Source organism: Apodemus sylvaticus, chromosome 11, assembly GCF_947179515.1.
Source record: "Apodemus sylvaticus chromosome 11, mApoSyl1.1, whole genome shotgun sequence".
Lineage (NCBI taxonomy): Eukaryota > Metazoa > Chordata > Mammalia > Rodentia > Muridae > Apodemus > Apodemus sylvaticus.
In genome coordinates, this window is record NC_067482.1 from 8,001,680 (window position 1) to 8,022,824 (window position 21,145).

Consider the following 21,145-nt stretch of genomic DNA (forward strand, 5'->3'; position numbering starts at 1 on the left):
GTGAACCATCCCTGAAAACCACCTTCAGTTGTTTGTTCATCCAGAGCTTTGGTGCTGTCCTTACAAGGCTGTGGCTTTGGCTCTAAACAGCGGTGTCAAATGACCAAAATAAGGACGCATTGGCACCACTAAAGAAAATAGAGCAAGAGGAGAATATAAATGATTCATCTCCGACTGGTTCTTCTGGCCAGTGCATGCCCTAGGTGCCAAGAGTCCTTGCTGTGCAGTATGTGAGGTTAACATGTGGGGGCGCTCTCCTCAGAGGGAGGGATGGACAGGCCGGCAGCTCCACAAGCGAGCAGTCCCTCTGCTCCCTCTAGTGGCTGCTGCAGTTATGCGCCCTCTGGGGAAAACATCTCAGTTTGGCCAATTAAGAGAAGTCACTATAGAATTTAGGACCATTTTAACCAGGCCACAAGTGTTTAAAATTGGCAGAAAGAATAGCGTGTTAGCAGCAAGCATCATGGTTGAAAGCTTGCCTGATGGAACTCGTTCCTCTGGGAAATTTGAGTTCTTGGAGCTAGAGCTGGAGCCTGCCGGTGGCTGCCCTGGTGGCCATCAAGGACAGAGCTCCATGGTGGAGGTTGCTGGTGGGCTGTCAAACAAGACAGCACCTAGGGTAGAAACAGGAAGCAGCTCGTTAAAACTGAAGTCACAGGTGGTATTCAGTAGAGAGGTGCTTGGAGATGAGCCTTCCGAGATGAGTGGGCCTGGCCTGGCATTGCTGAAGCTTCCATGACCTAACAGCTAATTAACTAGTCATTAATAACTAGTCATGAATAACTTAGTTAGTCCTGAATAGCCTGGACTTCCTCCCGCTTCACTCTCCCACGGCAGCTCCAGTGCAGCACTCCACTGCACACGGCTGTGCACAGTCGCAGTCGCAGCCCTTTTAGATCAGAGAGCTGAAGGTTAGAATTGCAGTTCAGAAACAGCCTGAGAGTCAGATGGCAGCCCCAGACAGACATTAAACTTTTTTAAGATTTATTTTTATGTATATGTGAGTACACTGTAGCTACATTCAGACACACTAGAAGATGACATCAGATCCCATTACAGATGGCTGTGAGCCACCATGTGGTTGCTGGGAGTTGAACTCAGGACCTCTGAAAGAACAGTCAGTGCTCTTAACCACTGAGGCATCTCTCCAGCCCAGGGGCTAAACTCTTTAAAGCTATAGATGGATTTTCCTGTGTCTTTTTATCTCCTGTAACTGGTAGCAGAGTCCTTTGGTGTGTTAAATACTTCCTAATTTAACGATTAACCGCATTCCTACCAGACAGGGAGGGAGGTATGATACAGTCTTAACCAGGGAGGTTGGAATTTGTATTTCAAAAATAGAGTTGGGGAGATTGTTCAGGTACCACACACATGGCCTATACACACATAATGTAAATAAAAAACAAACTGAGTCTCTAAAAAGTAACTTGTTTCTTAAGGAATTACACACACACACACATGCATGAATGCACACACGCACTGCTGTTAAGCATGATGCTTCTGATTGTAAAGTCTGGGGGGGGGGGGTTGAGAGCACAGCTGCCTATCTGCTGCTTCCCAGCATGCAGGGAGGTCCTCTAATGCACTAAGCTTTAGCCTGGCAGCTGTGACGCAGACTCTCTTAGTCTTACTAGTGTGGGTCTGTGGTAGGAGAACTGCTTTGATGATTACATCTACCAAAGGGGCATGTGGGTTTATTCTTTAAAACTAAGAGATTCTCCTTCACAGACAGTGTCTGAGTGTGTGGTTGAGGCCTCTGTTCACATATTGTCTGAGTGCGTTACTGAAGCCCTGTTTCTATAGAGTGTTTGACTGTGTCTGCAATGCCCATGTTTACATCGTGATGCTGGGCCCTGATCATATAGACTGTGATGTTTATACTGAGTGTGATTCTGGGCCCTGTTCATACAGACTGTGCTGTTTCTATTGAGTGTGGTGCTGAGGCCCTGATCATATAGAGTGGGATGTGTTTATATTGAGTGTGATGCTGGGCCCCTGATCATATAGACTGTAGTGTTTATATCTAGTGTGGTGCTGAGGCCCTGATCATATAGAGTGGGATGTGTTTATATTGAGTGTGATGCTGGGCCCCTGATCATATAGACTGTGGTGTTTATATCGAGTGTGATGCTGAGCCCCTGTTCATGTAGAATGTTTTCAGTGTGTCGTGAGGCCTGCTGTAAGCCTGAGTGGGACCTCAAGAGAAAGGAATGGAATTTTCAGTAGGAAATACTTGGGGCTGGATCTGCGTGTTTGGGACAGAGGCGTGTTCCTCTGACACTCCATTCTTTGTTTGTAGAGGAAACTTCAGGCTGTCGTGACGATTGTGTATGTACGTGTCTTCCAGTGATTCTGAAGAGTGTAGGTCCCAGCTCTGTGACTTTGTCAGGTTCTATACCTTCTTTCCTGTTTACTCATCTGTACAAGGATCTAACAACTGAACCTGTCTCTGTTGAGTATACTGAAGACTAAACAGGATAGCGCAGGTAATAGAGCACAGCCCCGGCACTTGAGACACACAGAGAAAGCCACGAGGCCTGGATTAAGAGTATCTAGTGATTGTTGTTGAGGCCTCTGCTCTTGCCACCCAGCCGCTCCTGGTGGAGTAGATGGACTTGCTTCAGGTCAGATTGAGTCAGGGCCAAAGGGGGAGGGGGAGCAATGAGCGTGGGCAGAGGCGTCAGAGCCAGCAAACCTCGGCTGAGGTTGATCATGAGCTTCTCCTTTGTGCTGTGTGACATCGTATTTTTAGATGATAAAATACGGTGGGGGGGGGGGGGGTGGGATCTATCAAGACTCCTGGCACTCTTCTGAAGCAAGGAAGGGCATCTTGTTCATAATCGTACTCGAGCAGACAGTCATAGAATAACAGCATATAGGGATGTGTAACCCTGGCCTGTGTGGTCCCTGGGACGTTATCCTGAGAGTCCCACACCTGGAACTAATAGTTGAGAACCTTACAGGACAAGAGCAGACAGCTTGATTAAAATTTCCTGGAATTAGGCAAGTGGCCATGTTACCCAAAGGCTTGAGCTGTCAGGGTCGACCCAGGAGTAGGACTGCCCACTCCAAGTATGTGACAGCTCTGGAGACTGCAGTCCTCCTGAGGGTCCCAGCCACCCTAAGGTGGTTAGGGACACAAGCATTAAAGAATGGGTCTACCCAGAGCTCAGTTGTTGACAGAACAGGGAGACACGGAAATGACTTAGCGCACATCCCAGTTCTTATATTTTATTAAAAAAATGTTTCCAGTTCCGGAAGGATTTGTGGATATGTTTAATTCTCTGACACTTCAGAGTGATGATGAAATTCATATTTCTTACTGGCTTTAGTTGCCTAGATCGAATGGTCTTCCTGGGAGTCACAGCAACCTAACTTTGAAAGAACTTAAGATTTTGTGAACATGGGCACCGCTGTGATCTTTAAAATAATTCATTAGAGTTCTTATGTGCCTGCTGCAGGGCCTTGGTATATGCATTTTATGTCATTAACTGGCAAATGCCACTGTGAAATAGATCCGTGCCCATTTTAGAGACAAGGTAAGACCGTTGGTTGTCAACTTGACACAAACCTAGAGTCATTTTGGAAGAGGTGTCTCAGCTGAGGACACACCCTACCACGTGGTCCAGGGTTGTGGGAGAGTGGTCAGAAACAGTCGGAGGCTGCGTTTCCCTGTCTGCCTGCAAAGCAGCCCGCTTCCACTTCCAGACACAGGAACGTTGGGACAGTTGGAATTGTTCACTGGATATCAAAGGCCTGGCATTTCAGGGTGACAAAGGGATTCTTGCCATTTGCCGGGCTGTGTCTTTGAAAGTTAGGTGCCTGGGCTGTTCGGCGGAATGACCAACAGAAACAGCTGTCAGCCTGTCAGCATGTAGTTCAGCTGTGTCCTAAGCTGTTGCTCAAGGTAAGCGCTCCACCAAACTCTGTCAGAATGCCAGCCACACAGCTGCTCTGTGTGTAAGCCGCACCACGCCCAGACAGCTGGAGGAGCATCCTCAGAGGCTCCAGCGGGCACCGCGCTTCCCTTCGCACACAGGAAAAGCTCGGCCCATGGCTTCCTCACTCTACTGCATGTGACATGTGAAGCACAACACTGAACTGTGGGCCTCATTAAATTTTTCTTTGAATTTTTAAATTTAAAATTTTTCTTCCTCATTGAGGACTCTTGGCTATTGTATTTCTTGAGTTTTTACATTTACTTTAATGACTTTATGGCTTTTTAAAAATATTTAGTTAGTTAGTTAGTTAGTTAGTTATTTAATTATATGTAAGTGCACTGTAGCTGTCTTCAGACACTCCAGAAGAAGGTGTCAGATCTCGTTACGAATGTTTGAGTACCACCATGTGGTTGCTGGGATTTGAACTCAGAACCTTTGCAAGAGCAGTCAGTGCTCTTAAGCACTGAGCCATTTCTCCAGCCCCTTTATAGCTTATTTTATATACTTTTCCTTATAAACTGCTGAAATGAAATATAGTGGCAAATTACCAAATATTTTCCACATATTATTGTTGTAAATATTATTTGGAAGGGGGCTTTACCTCACTTAGACTATATAGTTTCCAAATAAAAGACACAAAACCCCTTATAAGCCTTAAAACACTAGATCTGGACAGATATCAACCCTCTGTGCTATAGTGTGTCTACTCCCTGTCAGTAGCCCCAGGGTATCACTTGCCACGGCCAGCTTGGGCCACCCCTGCTCCTACAGGCCGGCCCTCGGGGTCCACCTACCCCATGGTGGCCCCTTCCTTCCTCTTCCTCCTCTCTCCTCCCATGGACGCTGCCTGGGAGCCCAGTGGCGTCTCCAGCCTGCCTGGTTCTCCCCCAGCTACAGGCCGCAGGGATCCCTTTTAATGAATGGGGATAATTTGGGGGCAAGGTTTACACAACAAGAGCTGGTCTAGGGGAGGATCTGTTTATCTCGGAGCAGCCAGGTCTTGGGATACAATGTTTAGCCCTTGAATACAACATAGCAGCACCCGACCAACCCATTACTTATGTTTAGGATCAGGGTTTGGAAAGAATCATTTTGGAGATGGGCCTTTTTCTTCATACAGTTAAAGATTCTGTAGTTTGAAAAGGAAGAGTGTGGTAAACACAGGGCACCCTCCTGTGCCTGTCTCCTCTGTATACCAGCTTAGGCTGGTTTCATCTTTCTGACATAGTTTACAATGTAACTATGGTGGGACCCCTGTTTATGCACTTAGTATCTTTTTTTCTTCTGATGTGTGTGTGTTGTTTTAATACGCAGGCTTCCCCTGAGAGATCTACGAGAACTCAGCAGAAAGAATTCCAGACGCACATTTTGGACAGCGTGATGGACCACTTGCTTGCGGCTGATGTGTTATTGGGTAATGCTGTTTAATTTTTTTAAAAAAGGTTTATTATTTATTTATAGAAGTACACTATAGCTGTCTTCAGACACACCAGAAGAGGCATCAGATCCCATTACAGATGGTTGTAAGCCACCATGTGGTTGCTGGGATTTGAACTCAGGACCTCTGGAAGAGCAGTCAGCGCTCTTAACCACTGAGCCGTCTCTCCAGCCCACTGTGTTTAAGTGTGAAAGGGCTTATATTACCACTTTCCTCTCTCCACGCTCCAAGCTCTCCTTCCTTCTGTCCTTTCAGTCTGGCCCATTAGTAACTGTCTTTAATGTTTGAGGTTATTCCTGCTTTTGCACACAGCTGTTTGCTAGCATCTCTGTAGAGTGCTGTGTCTTGTGTGCATATGTCTATCCATATTATTGCTGATGGACATATAGAATGTTCCCGGTAGAGACAAGTCCACTGCTGTAAACCTTCTTATTCAGGGGCCACACGCATGCATAGAACGTGTGTCTGTAGAGCAACAGAGTGTCCTCATGCGCACGCTCATCTTCAGGATGTGTTTCTGAAGGTCAAAGTGCATTGGGCTGCATTTTCTTAGAGCATTTGAATTGAATAGCAATACAAAAGTGACACTTGAGATACTTACAATAGAGACGTCACTTATGTATCAGACGACATGAAATTTCTAAGAGAAGAAAATGTGCCTGGCAGTGGTGGTGCATGAGGCAGGGGGGTTTCTGAGTTCGAGGCCAGCCTGGTCTACAAAGTGGCTCCCTATCATTCAGGTAAGACGCCACAAGCTACATCAGGAGGATTGGAGGTTCAAGGAAAGCCTAGGCTATCTAGTGAGACCCTCCTCGAAAAGCAAAAGTATGAAGTCTTAGCAATTTACTTTGTATACTACACTTGAGTGATCACTTGAATGGTAGACACTCTGTGCTGGTAAATTAATATTTTTTTGCAGAGAAATTTGCCAGAAGTAATCTTTAGTCGATCTGTAACTGTGTTCTCAAAGCTAGACATCAAGTCACATTTTTGTGCCTGTTCTTCTCTGCTGAGATCATCTGTGCCACATATGGACACAGAATGAGAGCCCTAGCAAGGGATGACAAGTGACCTTGTGTGTGGAGCCTCCGGATGGTGCAGTGTGGGTGAGCAGGGCTGCTCCGAGCCAGTGTGTTCACAGCAGCCCACTGGAGACACAGGGGTCACCTGGTTAGGAGAGACTGCACTGCTGGCCAGGTGTCTGTGGCACTTGGCTGAAGCCCCTTGGTTTCTTCTGAATCTTACGTCACTTCCTTGCCGTGGGAAGTGAGCCACAAAGTTTTGTTTGGAAGACTTTCTATTCCCATTCATTATTCATAAATAATCCATCTTTAATTGAACTTGTTTTTTAATCGGGTGGAGATTTACTGTTGCTGACAGTTCTAGCTTCTCACAGGCTGGCTTTAGGTATAAGAATCTTCACAGGGACTTTCAGCCCACAAAGCTTTAAACTTGAGAAAATATTCTTTCCAATGTTTATCCGATTTCCGGCTGTGCACGTCATTTTCTTAAGATAGTCTGTAAGAGCATGCAGATGCTCATGGTTCATGAGGAAGTCCATTACAGTGTGTGCTCATGGTTCACGAGGACGGTGGCACACTCAGCTTGCCTTAGCCTGTGTCTTTAGGGTCTTGTGCCTATACATAGTAATTTTCTTTTTTCCTGCCCGGATTTAGGAGAAGATGCGTCTCTGCCTATTACCAGTGGAGGAAGCTACCAGGTATTGGTGAACAACGTGTTTTATTTCACACAACGCGTGGTGGACAAGCTTTGGCAAGGCATGTTCAACAAAGAATCTAAACTTCTTATAGATTTTATAATTCAGCTCATTGCACAGGTAATCCATCGTCACTATTAACTGTGGAGTATATGCTTTTCTTTGGATAATCTTTTTCCTAGTGTGTCAAAATTACTGGAAATAGATGTAACTTAATTAGATTATGAATATTAACATCAGGTATACCCAAACTTTGTAAAAAGTGAATCAAAAGACACATACTCTGACTCCTTGTCCCTCTCCTGGGCCAGTGATCTTATGAGGTTCCCAGTGTTTCCAAACTGTGATTGTTCTAACCATTTCCCACCCAGATGCATTACTACCTTAGTTAATGTAGCTTGCTAAGTTTTTATGTCATTGCATGAAAACCACGGACATGAGCATCCATACCGAGGGGCTAGTCTCCTGTCAGCTGAGCCTCCCGTTTGTCATCTGCAGTCCTTAGAGGATGCTTTCCCCTCGTGCATGCTTGCCTGAGGAGCATTTGACACAGGAAACTAATCCTACTTTATAATGGAGAAAAATAGGAAATACTTTCCCCTGAATATTTTGGTTTCTGGTTTTTTTGGGCTTATGGTGTGTGTGTGTGTGTGTGTGTGTGTGTGTGTGTGTTGCGCGTGTGTGTGCTTCTTATGTTTTGTTTTTATTCTGCGTTTATTTTTTTGTTTTGATTTGGGTTGTTTGTTCATTTCTTTGACTGTTTTCTAACAAAGAAAGAAAGAAAGAAAGAAAGAAAGAAAGAAAGAAAGAAAGAAAGAAAGAAAGAAAGAAAGGAAGGAAGGAAGGAAGGAAGGAAGGAAGGAAGGAAGGAAGGAAGGAAGGAAGGAAGGAAGGAAGAAAGAAAGAAAGAAAGAAAGAAAGAAAGAAAGAAAGAAAGAAAGAAAAAGAAAAGAAAGAAATGGCATGTAGTTTAGTAGGTGGGGAGAATCAAAGTAGTTGGGAAGGAAAATCCGGCATCAGAATCTATAGCCAGAAGAAATAAATTTTTCAATAAAAAAATGGCAAATTTCCTTTTACAATTGCATGAATGACATATGATGATTATGAACAAACTTAAACTCTCATCCCTATATCTTACTGCCACACTTGCTGTGTGCTGTGTTCTACTGGTATGATAGGGTGGACCGTTCGGTCTGAAGACGTGCATTTACAGTTAAGCCAAAGAGAGCAGCTCTCAAGTAAGAAAAGCCAGAGCCCAGCATAACTCCCGCTGATGTTCTGGTCAACTCTTTAGTCAGCATAGAGGCAAACTAGGGTACCACGGGGCGTCTGCGTGCTCTGTGACACGGGTGTAGACTCTCCTCACAGGAGCTATTTGTATAGGACTCTCTTCATCCTTAAATTGCATTTGTGTCTCTCGGGTTCTGAATCTGTAATAGCAGGGGCTCGGTCAGTATATTTCAGCCACGCATGCCGAGGACTTAGCATGACACCTGTTGTGTAGTAGTAGCTGATGCGAGCATGCTTGTGAATGACAGCGGGGTTAGCATGTTGTCCTCTTACTGAAAAGATCTTCATTTCTTCAGTCGAAGAGACGATCGCAGGGCTTGTCGCTGGATGCAGTGTATCACTGCCTCAATCGGACCATTCTGTACCAGTTCTCCCGAGCGCACAAAACCGTCCCCCAGCAAGTCGCGCTCCTGGATTCACTCCGGGTCCTTACTGTGAACCGGAACTTAATCCTGGGACCCGGAAACCACGACCAAGAATTCATTAGCTGTCTTGCTCACTGCCTGATTAATCTACATGCTGGAAGGTCAGTCTCTCAGGTTTCGTTTGTACTGTTGTCTTTGATTCCTTTTGTGATAACGATTGCCTTCTTGCTTTTAATTATTATTATTATTAATTATTATTATTATTAACCACATTATGAAAACTGTAGAGGTCAAGTGTTGCATTTTAGCAGAAACTATGTTTTTTTCCTTTTCATTTAGTTTTACATCTTTAAATTTTTTTCACAGTCACCATATGTCCTTCATGTAATTATAAAAAGATATTTTATTGAAAACATTTGTTTTATATAATAATTCTAATCATGGTTTCCCCTCCAAGGTTCTCCCCAACTGACCCAACTACATACCCCTTTTCTTTCTCTTTCTTTTAAAAAACAATCTTACAAAACAAAACAAAAACAAGGAAACAAGAATAAAAAAGAAAACAGAGAAAAACTGCAAGAAACTTACAGGCACACATATGCATACACAAAACCACTAAAAAGTAGAAAACCAGAAACTATAATGTGCAAGCAGAAGCCAGTTAGAAAGAAATGGATAAATAAATAGATAAATCCCAAAGCAATGTGAGACAGACCGCCTACAAAGACACCACTGGGTTCCTCCTGCGCTGGCCATTGCTGCTGTGGAAGGAAGAGCCTTCAGGGAGGGAGGAGCTGGGCACTGCGGGGCAGCTGGTAAATGTCTCACTGCTACTGAAGCAAAAGAAGAGTGAGCGACAGACTGGAGGGGCCACAGGCATGCAAGCAGTGGTCTTCGAGAAGAGACCTTTTTGTAATTTTAAGATGAAAACATTAACGCTAATCTAAAGCACCTCTAATGTTAGCACGGCAGTCTGGATCCCTAGGAACCTCCTGAACCACACGCAGCTCCGTGCGTTTGTGAGATCACCCCTTAAAAATGGTAGCTCTGTGGTAACGTAGTTCTGTTTCCAGTCTGCTGACTGCCTGTCTGGCGGCAGTGGAATGATATGATGGGGTCCGTGCTTACGCGTCCGCGGAGTAATCCATCGTAATCACAGCTCTCGGCTATACCGTCCCCTCAGATATTTGGTTTGAATGTTTCAGCAGCGTGGAAGGATTCGGACTGGAAGCCGAGGCACGCATGACCACGTGGCACGTCATGATTCCCTCGGACATCGAGCCAGACGGCGGCTACAGCCAAGACATCAGCGAAGGTAATCTTCCCTCTGACCGCGGCAGTGTTGCTCGTTTCCTCTCTTTACACATAACAACAGTGGTTTCAAAAACTGCTAACACAGCCAACCACGTGCCAGCCTACGTACAGACCGCTAAGCTCAATGACCAACCTGTCCATGTGCCAGCCTATGCGTAGACTGCTAAGCCCTGTGAGTCACACCTTGATTCTTCTTAGGAAACGTGGCAGCGTCTGTGCTACAGATGCTAACCAGCATCTAGAACTGCTGATGTGTGTGTTGGCAAGTCCCCAATAGAGACAGATGGCTTCTGAAACAGGTTGTCATTGGTACCACTTGATACCTTTTGTGTTTTTTTTTTCTTTTTATGTTTTTTGTTTGTTTGTTTGTTTTGGGTTTTTGTTGTTGTTGTTGTTGTTGTTTTTATTTCGAGACAGGGTTTCTCTGTGTAGCCCCGGTTGTCCTGGAACTCACTCTGTAGACCAGGCTGGCCTCAAACTCAGAAATCCCCCTGCCTCTGCCTCCCAAGTGCTGGGATTAAAGGCGTACGCCACCACCACCCAGCGTTTTTTGTTTTTTGGTTTTTTTTGTTGTTTGTTTGTTTGGTTGGCTGGTTGATTGGTTGGTTGTTTTGTTTTTAGTTTTTTTGTTTTTTGGGGGGGGGTTGGATTTGTTTTTTTCGAAACAGGGTTTCTCTGTATAGCCTTGGCTGTCCTGGAACTCACTCTGTAGACCAGGCTGGCCTCAAACTCAGAAATCTGCCTGCCTCTGCCTCCCAGAGTGCTGGGATTACAGGCTTATGCCACCACCACCTGGCTTTACGTTTATTTTTGAGTCAGGGTTTCACTACGTACCCAGGTGGACCTTGATCTCACTATATGAGCTCTGCAGACTGGCCTCTTCAGTCTCACTGGGAACTCATGACACTGTAGATCGTGGAGCTGCTCTGACCACCTGAGTCAGTCTCCAGGGTCAAAGACGTGCTAAGGATGGATGGGCAAGCCATTGTGAGTGGGATAGAAACTGACGCAGCTACAGGGGCGTGTGGATGGTCCTCAAGACAACAATAACAAACAGAAGCCAGCTATGGTGGTAGACACCGTCAACACCAGCACTCAGGAGGCAGAAGCAGGCAGGTGCCTGCCAGTTCGAGGCCATAATGAAGCCCTGTCTCAAAAGAGAATAAAGAGCTCCTGTGTGCGCTGCTCTCTGGCCTCCTGGACGGTTACCCAAAGGACTAAGTCAGCTTACCATAGAGATACCCGAATATCCACACTCAAGTCTGCGCTGTGCCCCTACTCACAACAGCCAGGAAGTAGAACCAGCCTAGAAAAGAAACTGAACACAGACACAATGGGATTTTGTTTAACTGTAGAGAAAAAGAAAATAAAATCTTGCCATTTGCAGGAAAAAGAGTAAGATGGTTCTGGAAATCATTATTAAGTGAAATAAGCCAGACTCAGCAGAGATGCTACCTCTTTATATCATATGTGGGGTCTATGTGAGTGTGAGTGGAAGAGAGATGGCGAGGTCATGAGAGTTAAAGGGGTCGCCTGAGAGAATGAGGGGAGATACTGTCAGGGGGAAGAGTGTGGTTTTTAAGGGCCTGAGGACATAGCCCATTGACAGAGTGCTTGTGTAGCACACACAGAGTCCTACACTTGTTTGAGGTAAAGGACAGTCTGAGATATCAATTCTTATTTGGAAGTGGGTAGATAAATACTTGCAATATTTTTTATTTTATGAATGATTAATACAGCATCTTCTCACGGGTGTAAAGTTCATTTTAATATTTTCCACATAGACAAAACTTAAGTTTGGCTTATCTACATTAAATACCTCTTCCATTGAGCTGAATATATTCTACTTGTAAAATTTTGTTTTACAATTAAATATAAGAGCTCAAATTCCTAGCCGGACAGCAGGAAGGAGAGAGCTGCCTTTGTGTTCTCTCTGGATCCTTTCCTTTCCTTCCGTTTTCTAGGGCGTCAGCTTCTCATTAAAGCAGTCAACAGAGTTTGGACTGAGCTGATGCACAGTAAGAAACAAGTCCTGGAGGAACTCTTCAAGGTCAGCCTGCCGGTGAACGACCGGGGCCATGTGGACATAGCCCTCGCCAGGCCACTCATCGAGGAGGCTGGCCTGAAATGCTGGCAGAATCATTTGGGTAAGAAGGGTCCCCGGGGTCCTACTGCCGCTGTCCCTGCGTGCACTGCAGACTGCCGCTGTCCCTGTGTGCACTGCAGACTGCCGCTGTCCCTGTGTGCACTGCAGGCTGCCGCTGCCCCTGTGTGCACTGCAGGCTGCCGGTGTCCCTGCATGCACTGCAGGCTGCCCCTGCGCTGCCCCTGGGCGCACTGCAGTCTGCAGCTGCGCTGGCCACCTCTGGGTTTAGTTGATAGCACCTCACAGATGGCACAATCTCTAAGCTACATCCCCACAGCCTCTTACCCGTAACACTGACATTTTAGAAGCCTGTAAAATGTGGTTTTCTTACTAAACTGCCTTAGTAGCTATTTTTTATCATATTCAGTACAAACACTCGTCTGTTTGGCTGTGCTGATATTGAGTGCTATGTGATGGTACACTGCCGTGGATCCTCAGTGGTTTACTGTGTACACTGCACTTCATAGCCTTCATAAAATGTAAAAAAACAAAAACAAAACAAAACAAAAATTTTTGTGTTCTGAAATATTCTCAACAACGGAAGTTTTCGGGTGACAGACCGTGAACGGTTAGCATGGAGAAACATGGTAGTTTAAATTTTCACATTGGTGGAGGAGTGTTATCCTCACCGCCAAATATTAACTCAGCCACCACATAGCTGCTGAGCGCCCATCCGTAAACAGGATCAGCAGTAATAAAGTCTGTGATACCCCAAAGACACACGTGCCTCTGAGGAAGCGACTCTTGTATCGGTTCTTCATCTGGGCGACTCATCCCCAGATCTGCTCGCAGGGGCCGCGTGGAGAGGGCTGGGATGGATAACGGGGAGAGGGCTGGGATCTATAATCGTAACGTGAAAACAGTAAAAGACTGATAAACACGTTAAACTGTACAATTACTTAATTTTAAACTTACAGCCCACGAAAAGAAATGCATAAGCCGAGGAGAAGCCTTGGTGCCCACCACACAATCCAAACTGTCCCGGGTCAGCAGCGGCTTCGGTCTGTCCAAGCTAACAGGGTCAAGAAGGAACCGAAAGGAAAGCGGCCTCCATAAACACAGTCCTTCCCCGCAGGTACGAGGCTCGGCTGCATGACCCGTGCGGTTAGCGGTTACATCTCCAGGGTCGCCGTGTCTTATATAGTCCTGCTAGCATATGCAAGCGAAGTCCTGAGGTGGAAATTTTCTACATCCCCCTTAGAAGCGAGAGGGCTGGCAGATTTCAGAGTGTCTTGCTTTTGTAAAGACACATGGCACTTGGACTTGTGTAAAGACACAAGGTCACATGGCAGTGGGTATATATACCTGCCTTATAACTGGACTCAAATGGCGGTCGGAGACTGACAGATTAATAAAATGCTTTCACATGTTTCCGACTGTGAATGGCCTATGATAATTGCAGGAATCATAAGGCGGCGACAGAGGAGTGTTTACCTCTATAGTCTAGTTGTGAATACTTGTGATTGATTTTATTAAATCTCATCTCCCTCCTCCATTAACCTTTGGTCCTCACACTTGACCCTTAGGCCAGGGGCAGTGTGGGAAGGGTCTGAAAGAATTGACATGTACCCCACGTATGTTGTGCCATGCTGAGCATCTGAGAAGGGAACTTTGGGGTGGTGTCCAGTATGAAGGAAGAAGACTAGGGAATGCCCTGAGAATCCTTCCCTATGTAAAAGAACAGGGCACCATCCCCTGGGAAGCCCCGTGTAGTGTGCCTCACCCTGCTTGGCTGAGGAAGGATGTGGGCCACGCTGTTCTCTCAGACTTAGCTGATCTGCAAGGAGCTGAAGCCAGTGAGCTGCGCACTGCAGCTCGGCCACACATTGGCTCTGCAGAGCTCTGGCGCCTCTCCCCAGCCGAGGCAGTTCCTGAGCGTGCTAACCCACAAGCCAGACCTGTGGGGTGTGGCGAGGTGGGGGGGGAACCGCAGCTCTGTGGCTGCTGGGTAGCCCCAGGTGTCATCATTTAGCATGTCAGCTTTTGCCTTCTATAGCAGCACATTGGCCAGGTTTTAATCACGGTTCAGCATTAATTTCAGGCACCGTGAATTTTCAAATAATTAAATAAGTAAACAAATCAGGAAACCTGAAGGCCTCTTTCTCCATGTTCGTTAGGAGATTTCCCAGTGGATGTTTACACACATCGCTGTCGTGCGTGACCTGGTGGACACACAGTACAAGGAGTATCAGGAGGTGAGCATCCGGAACAGTGACGGCCATGTGTCTGGCATCCTTGGCTGTGATGTTTGCTAGCTGTCTCAAGTGTCCCATGCTCAGGCCCCTGCAAACCCCCTGCCTCTCATAAAACCACTAGCTCTCTTCCCTTAAACTGTAAGTAAATACGATTTGTAGTATTTACTGAAATGGCTTGGCTTAGATTCACTTCCCGGTCAGAACCCCGTTCCCAGTCAGCTGTGCCTCTGTTGTTGAGAAAGCAGCCTGGCCTCTCTCCCTCCAGCGTCAGCAGAACGCCCTGAAGTACGTGACCGAGGAGTGGTGTCAGATCGAGTGTGAGCTGCTGCGGGAGCGGGGTCTGTGGGGGCCCCCCATCGGCTCCCACCTGGACAAGTGGATGCTGGAGATGACGGAGGGGCCCTGCAGAATGCGGAAGAAGATGGTGCGCAATGACATGTTCTATAACCACTATCCCTACGTGCCCGAGACAGAGCAGGAGGCCAGCGTGGGGGTGAGTACAGTCGGCCTCACTTGGCGAACTGTAGCTGGAGGACTGTGTATGTAATGAGTGGCGTGGAACATAGACTCTGGAGCCTCACTGTGTGCCACACTGCGTGCCACAGAGCCTCCTTAGTTCCCCACACGTACATGTTTAACGTTGGGAAACGGGTTCTCCCTCATAGGGCTCTTAGGAAGATGACGTCAGTTGAGTATGTGAGTCTTAGAGTAGTGTCTGCCACGGAGCTAAGTGCCCAGCACCCACCTTAGTGTGGTGTCTCAGGCAGCCCAGCTCAGAAGCAGTGGTCCGTCCGTCCGTCCGTCCGTCAGGCGGGATGTGACCACTGACCACTCATGGCAGAGCAACCAGGGTTAATGGTAGTGTGTTGTGTCACAGTTGGTGGGAGTTTCATGTGCTCCTTACAAAATCATAAAAGTTTGAAAGGATATGTTAGCCTTACTTAATCATTGAAAATTGTACAGTGCGTGTATAAGATCGCTTTTTACCTTCTCAGCATATTTGGACATAATTTGTCAATTAACAATATTTTTAAAGAAAATATGGATCTTAGACTGTTAATTAGTCAAGATTATTAAAAATAGTTCCTTAAAGGCTGTTTTTCTCGAAGCTGTCGGCTCCATTAAGAGCATAGAGACCCCCACATAGACACCCCCATATAGAGACTCCCCACATAGGCACCCCACATAGACACCCCCACATAGACACCCCCACATAGATACCCCCACATAGACACCCCACATAGAGACCCCTACATAGAGACCCCCACATAGACACCCCAATATAGAGACTCCCCACATAGACACCCACATAGACACCCCCACATAGACACCCCCACATAGACACCCCCACATAGATACCCCTACATAGACACCCCAATATAGAGACTCCCCACATAGACACCCCCACATAGACACCCCCACATAGACAACCCACGTAGAGACCCCCACATAGAGACCCCTACATAGAGACCCCCACATAGGGACCCCCACGTTTTAGGAGCTTTCCCAGCACCTGCTTTAGTGAGAGTAGAGCAGTGAGCTTTGAGTTTGGTTCTTCCCTCCAGTCATTCCTTAGGGTCTGAGGAGTAACCTTAGCGATAACTGTGAAATGCTTCAGTGAGCACTCATTATCTTGAACCTCTTCAGAAAAGCTGAGCTTCCCTGCGTAAATAAAATGGGTCATAAAACATCCAGAAGCATAAACCTGGGGAAAGGGCAGGTAGGGGTTAAGGAGAGGAGAGGAGAGGGTGCAGGAAGAAGACAGAATATACTACGTACACACGGAAATTGTTCAGCAACAAAGTTAATCACGATTCCAAGCTCTCAGTTAAATCATCTTCCCCAAACATGGGGGCCAGCTCAGGAGTTTGCTTAAAGTGGGGCATACCCTTCTGAGGTTTTTCTTTAACCATAAGTATAATGTGTATTACGGTAGCATTCTTCTTCATTATTAAGTCCATGGGAACATTATTAAGTACATCAGTATCAGGGAAGAGAAGCTGTTGAGGGCTCATACCTAAACCTCTGTGTTACCAGGACTTTACGCAAGCGCAGGAGCCCCCAGCCTGTGAGAGCCAAACGAACATCCCAGCAGGCGTGTACCGTGTGAAGCTGGGCTTTGGACAGATAGGTTACATATTAGAAGATACAAGGCAGGCGAGAAATGTTGATCCGTTTACTTAGAGTGAAGGAGTGCACAGGAAGGGGGGCAGTTGCAGAACACAGAGTTTGCAGTACATATTGCACGTGTTATGTACAAGGCAAAAGTTAACTTGGCATGTTACCATCTACTGTCTGCAGGGCCCTCACTTAGATGCTCCCGAGAGCATCAGCAGCACCCAGTGTGTCTGCAGGGCCGTCACTTAGATGCTCCCCAGAGCATCAGCAGCACCCAGTGTGTCTGCAGGGCAGTCACTTAGATGCTCCCCAGAGCATCAGCAGCACCCAGTGTGTCTGCAGGGCCCTCACTTAGATGCTCCCCAGAGCATCAGCAGCGCCCAGTGTGTCTGCAGGGCAGTCACTTAGATGCTCCCCAGAGCATCAGCAGCACCCAGTGTGTCTGCAGGGCCGTCACTTAGATGCTCCCCAGAGCATCAGCAGCACCCAGTGTGTCTGCAGGGCCGTCACTTAGATGCTCCCGAGAGCATCAGCAGCACCCAGTGTGTCTGCAGGGCCCTCACTTAGATGCTCCCCAGAGCATCAGCAGCACCCAGTGTGTCTGCAGGGCAGTCACTTAGATGCTCCCCAGAGCATCAGCAGCACCCAGTGTGTCTGCAGGGCCCTCACTTAGATGCTCCCCAGAGCATCAGGAGCACCCAGTGTGTCTGCAGGGCCCTCACTTAGATGCTCCCCAGAGCATCAGCAGCACCCAGTGTGTCTCACTTAGATGCTCCCCAGAGCATCAGCAGCACCCAGTGTGTCTGCAGGGCAGTCACTTAGATGCTCCCGAGAGCATCAGCAGCACCCAGTGTGTCTGCAGGGCAGTCACTTAGATGCTCCCCAGAGCAAGTTACATGCAGCTTCGTGTACCTGTGTCTCACAGGAGCCCTCTCAAGTCCAGGTAGAATTACCCGTGTCCTGCGTACAAGGACCTGCATAAGATATGAAAGCCTTAAGTTAGAGCTGTTGGGTAGTGGGGTGCAGTGAGAGCATAGACCAGCAGCCCCTCGTAGTCAGATCACATGACAAAGCTTCCATTCCACTGTGGTGGTGCAGGACTGTAGTCCCGGCAACCTGGGAGGCTCCGGAGTGCAAGGCCGTGCTGGACTGCATAGCTGCCCTTGAGTCACTCTACAGAGATCATTGCTAGGTTTCCTCTCCGTGGCCAAATGCCTCAGTTAAACGCTGAGCTACCGGACCACTGGTGCTCTGTGCTCTTTATGTCTTAGTCTGGTTTTTCATCGCTTCCTTTAACCTTCCTTCAGGAGGACTTTTTTAATTCGGAAGTTTTGTACTATTAGGGAACCAATAAATTTGGGAGGATGACAGTGAAGTTGGTTTATATGTGTGAAGAACAAAGTATGAATGAATATATATGTATATATATTATATATATATATATACTATATTACATTTATCTCTATAATGAATATATATAGAGATATATATCTTCATAATGAAGTCCATTATTTTATATGTTAACTTTAAGTTTTAAAAATATCCATTAAAAAGGACAAGAGTCATTTTTCTGGGTCCTGAAGTTATCGTAGGTGAGCCTTTCCTCCAAGCGGAGGAGTGTAGGGTGTAGACATGAGAGGATGGGGTGTGGGGTGTAGACTTGAGGATGGGGTGGGGTATAGACTTGAGAGGATGGGGTGGGGTGTAGACATGAGTGGATGGGGTAGGGTGTAGACATGAGAGAATGGGGTGGGGTGTAGACATGAGAGAATGGGGTGGGGTGTAGACATGAGAGGATGGGGTGGGGTGTAGACATGAGGATGGGGTGTGGGGTGTAGACATGAGGATGGGGTGGGGTGTAGACATGAGAGGATGGGGTGTGGGGTGTAGACATGAGGATGGTGTGGGGTGTAGACATGAGGATGGGGTGGGGTTTAGGAGAGCCACAGGAGGTGTGCTGCTGAAGTTTCGGCTCCGTAGACTCCAGTGAGCCACTCCTGCCCTCACCCGTGTTAAAGCTTTATAATTAGAGGTCACCTGACCCTTCTACTCCCTAAACTCATTGCCACCCAGGTTACAAAGTACAGCCAAACACTTGCCTGAAGGCTGACAGGCAGGGCCGGCTGGATTGGAGCGAGCGCCTATGAGTCGGTCTTGTACCTGTGTCCTGAGAGTGACCATCATTCCTAAGTGACATTTTCATTATTCCATTGTGTAAGCTGAAGGATCCAGCAATGATTAAAAAGCTAATTCTATTTTAGATAGTTCTATTAGAAATTAAATTTGTGTAGTAAAACGTGCAGCAAAAATCAGAGTCCATACTCTGGTATTTAGCACACACTTATCCTGCAGGGTTTTGTTGATCTGGGTTTTATTAATTTCAGTATTGAAAACTGTTCAGAGCATGTCTGTTTATTATTAATTTAGGTTCAGTATTTGTATAACTTTTTCATTGGGGTAAATCGTTTATTCATTGACATCACAAATCTTAAGTAGGATTGAGCCAAGGGCCTTACGCTGCCCCGCTGAGCTGCACACCTAGACCCCTTCCTTCTCAGCGCTGAATTTTAAGATCAGATTAAGTGGTTTTACTCACTGCTGGGTATTGCAGTTCAATCCATCCAACATTTGGGGAGCAGAGGCCAGAGGATTGTCTTGATTTTGGGGCCGGTGTAGTCAACATAGTGATTTTCCAGCCAGGACTGTATAATGAGGGCCTGTCTCAAAAACAAAACCTCTTCTCAGGGATTGAGGCCAGGAAGCTTTTACTCACATTGTGTTCTATTCAGTGAGTTTTGACAAATGTTTACCATACATGTGCACTTGACCTCCTAAGACAAACACTGTGTCTGCACCCGTGCCTCTCCTGGTAGGAAGCTCACAGGAATTCTCTGGTTTGAGGCATTTGCTTATTTTCTTTTAAAGCTCAAGATTCATTGAAACAGAGTGAACCAAGTGCTTAAAAATATGTTACCACCCAGCGTCTGCTCTGCCTAGGGAAGGGAACATGGTAGGAAGTGTTCACTCCAGAACAAGGTTTACAAAGTCATCCTCAGATGGAGTCCTGGAGAGGAAGGTTCCTCGAAAGTCCTGCTGGCGGTCCCCTGTACCAGCACTCAGCAGAAGTGCGCTCGGTCAGTCAGGCTATGCCTACTTCTTCTGAAGTCTGTGATACCATCCACCTTCCCCTGTTGGCTCTTTCCAGCTGCTATCTGTAAGGTGGGGAAGGGACTGATCAGGGGCATTTGTGGCGGGGCAGATCAACCAATCTGCCCCAATTTCATGTGCCAAGAGGTATTGTGGATAACAGCTTAACCCTTGTGAGCTGTTACACCACAGATATGGGGGTCTGCAGGGGGCGGAGCTGTGGAGACACTGGCTAGCGTGAGATTCTGCTGCCCACTTTGGTGATTTGGTTTTTCCTTTTGAAAGTTCCTGTACAGTCATCCATAACGGCAGTGCTGACGGTTTGCTTTGTGGTGTTTACGTCTGTCTATTCAGGGCACTGGAACTCTTGGTATGTTTAAATTGTAATTAAAGCACTGATCTTCTGTAGTGGAGGAAACAGCCACATGTGCTCAGGGCTTGTGTAAATAGATTTGGTTCATTCCTTTCGAGTTGTGCGTATGTCTTCTGTATTTCTTATGGTCCTCAAGGAGATTTTGGTTTTGTGATCTTTGTATGTTTTTTTCCCTCCTTATGTGTCTGTACTTAATGCCCTGTTTTCAGTCTGAGATCCCAAGTAAACAGCCCGAGCCTCCTGATGATGTCACTGCTCAGAAGGTAAAACCCAGATGGCCACAGAATGCTGACCACCCACAGCTTTGTTCTCAGTGCACGGTAGATGGTAGACAGACTAACTCCAAAGACTCACTCACTGTCTGTGAGCCCCTGGGGTGGAAACCCGGTGTCCTCCACGCTGAGAGGGCTCTCCTTCCTCGGCTGGTCCTCGGCTGGTTGCTGCTCACTAACAGGCTGGGCCCTCACCTCTCACCATGTGCTGCTTCCCGCGTAACTAACCAACTATGGGCGTGTTAGTAATGGGCAGCCTGCAGTCAGTCCTCAGCTTCTTAAAACATGATGCAGTGATCTCAGATGCCGGGAGTGTAAGATTCTCATTCTCTCTCTCTCTCTCTCTCTCTCTCTCTCTCTCTCTCTCTCTCTCTCTCTCTCTCTCCCCCTCTCTCTCTTTCTCTCTCTCCCCCCCTCTCTCTCCCTCTCTCTCCCTCTCTTCCTCTCTCCCTCTCTCCCTCTCTCCTCTCTCCCTCTCTATCTCTTCAACTGCTTTCCAGTTGGAAGAAATTAATCTAAAAATGAAGTCTATGATCACTTTTCAAAGTATAGTTTTAATTGGCACACATCTTTCGTTGTTTCAGTTTCCCAGAAAGATCCAGGACTTTCAGTATAGATACGGAAATGCATCAACTGTCCATCTGTTAATCCATTATCCTGCCCATCACTAACCATGCCACCATCTTTAAAATGTTAGCAGTTTGGGCGGGTGATACTCTGGGGACTGTCCAGCCTCCTGCACCTCGCAGGCTACTAAGTCTTCCTTTCCATTTAATAAATATAAGCAATTTCAAGTTGACTATGATCATTTCACTTCATGCAGAGCAAG

At 46.7% G+C, this 21,145-nt stretch overlaps 1 protein-coding gene across 8 annotated transcripts in view; it reads left to right on the forward strand.

The window, feature by feature from the left end:
* Window positions 1-21,145, forward strand: part of Wdfy3 (WD repeat and FYVE domain containing 3) — a 243,559-nt gene that overhangs the window by 182,578 nt on the left and 39,836 nt on the right. For 7 of the 8 annotated variants that reach the window (XM_052199005.1, XM_052199010.1, XM_052199012.1 and 4 more), the window contains 9 exons: window positions 5,256-5,355; window positions 7,056-7,216; window positions 8,683-8,912; window positions 9,957-10,066; window positions 12,030-12,212; window positions 13,129-13,286; window positions 14,329-14,406; window positions 14,672-14,899; window positions 20,254-20,307. In XM_052199005.1, the coding sequence (XP_052054965.1) occupies window positions 5,256-5,355; window positions 7,056-7,216; window positions 8,683-8,912; window positions 9,957-10,066; window positions 12,030-12,212; window positions 13,129-13,286; window positions 14,329-14,406; window positions 14,672-14,899; window positions 20,254-20,307 (1,302 nt within the window). The remainder of the gene's footprint in view (window positions 1-5,255; window positions 5,356-7,055; window positions 7,217-8,682; window positions 8,913-9,956; window positions 10,067-12,029; window positions 12,213-13,128; window positions 13,287-14,328; window positions 14,407-14,671; window positions 14,900-20,253; window positions 20,308-21,145) is intronic. The other variant, XM_052199011.1, reaches the window with a different exon arrangement.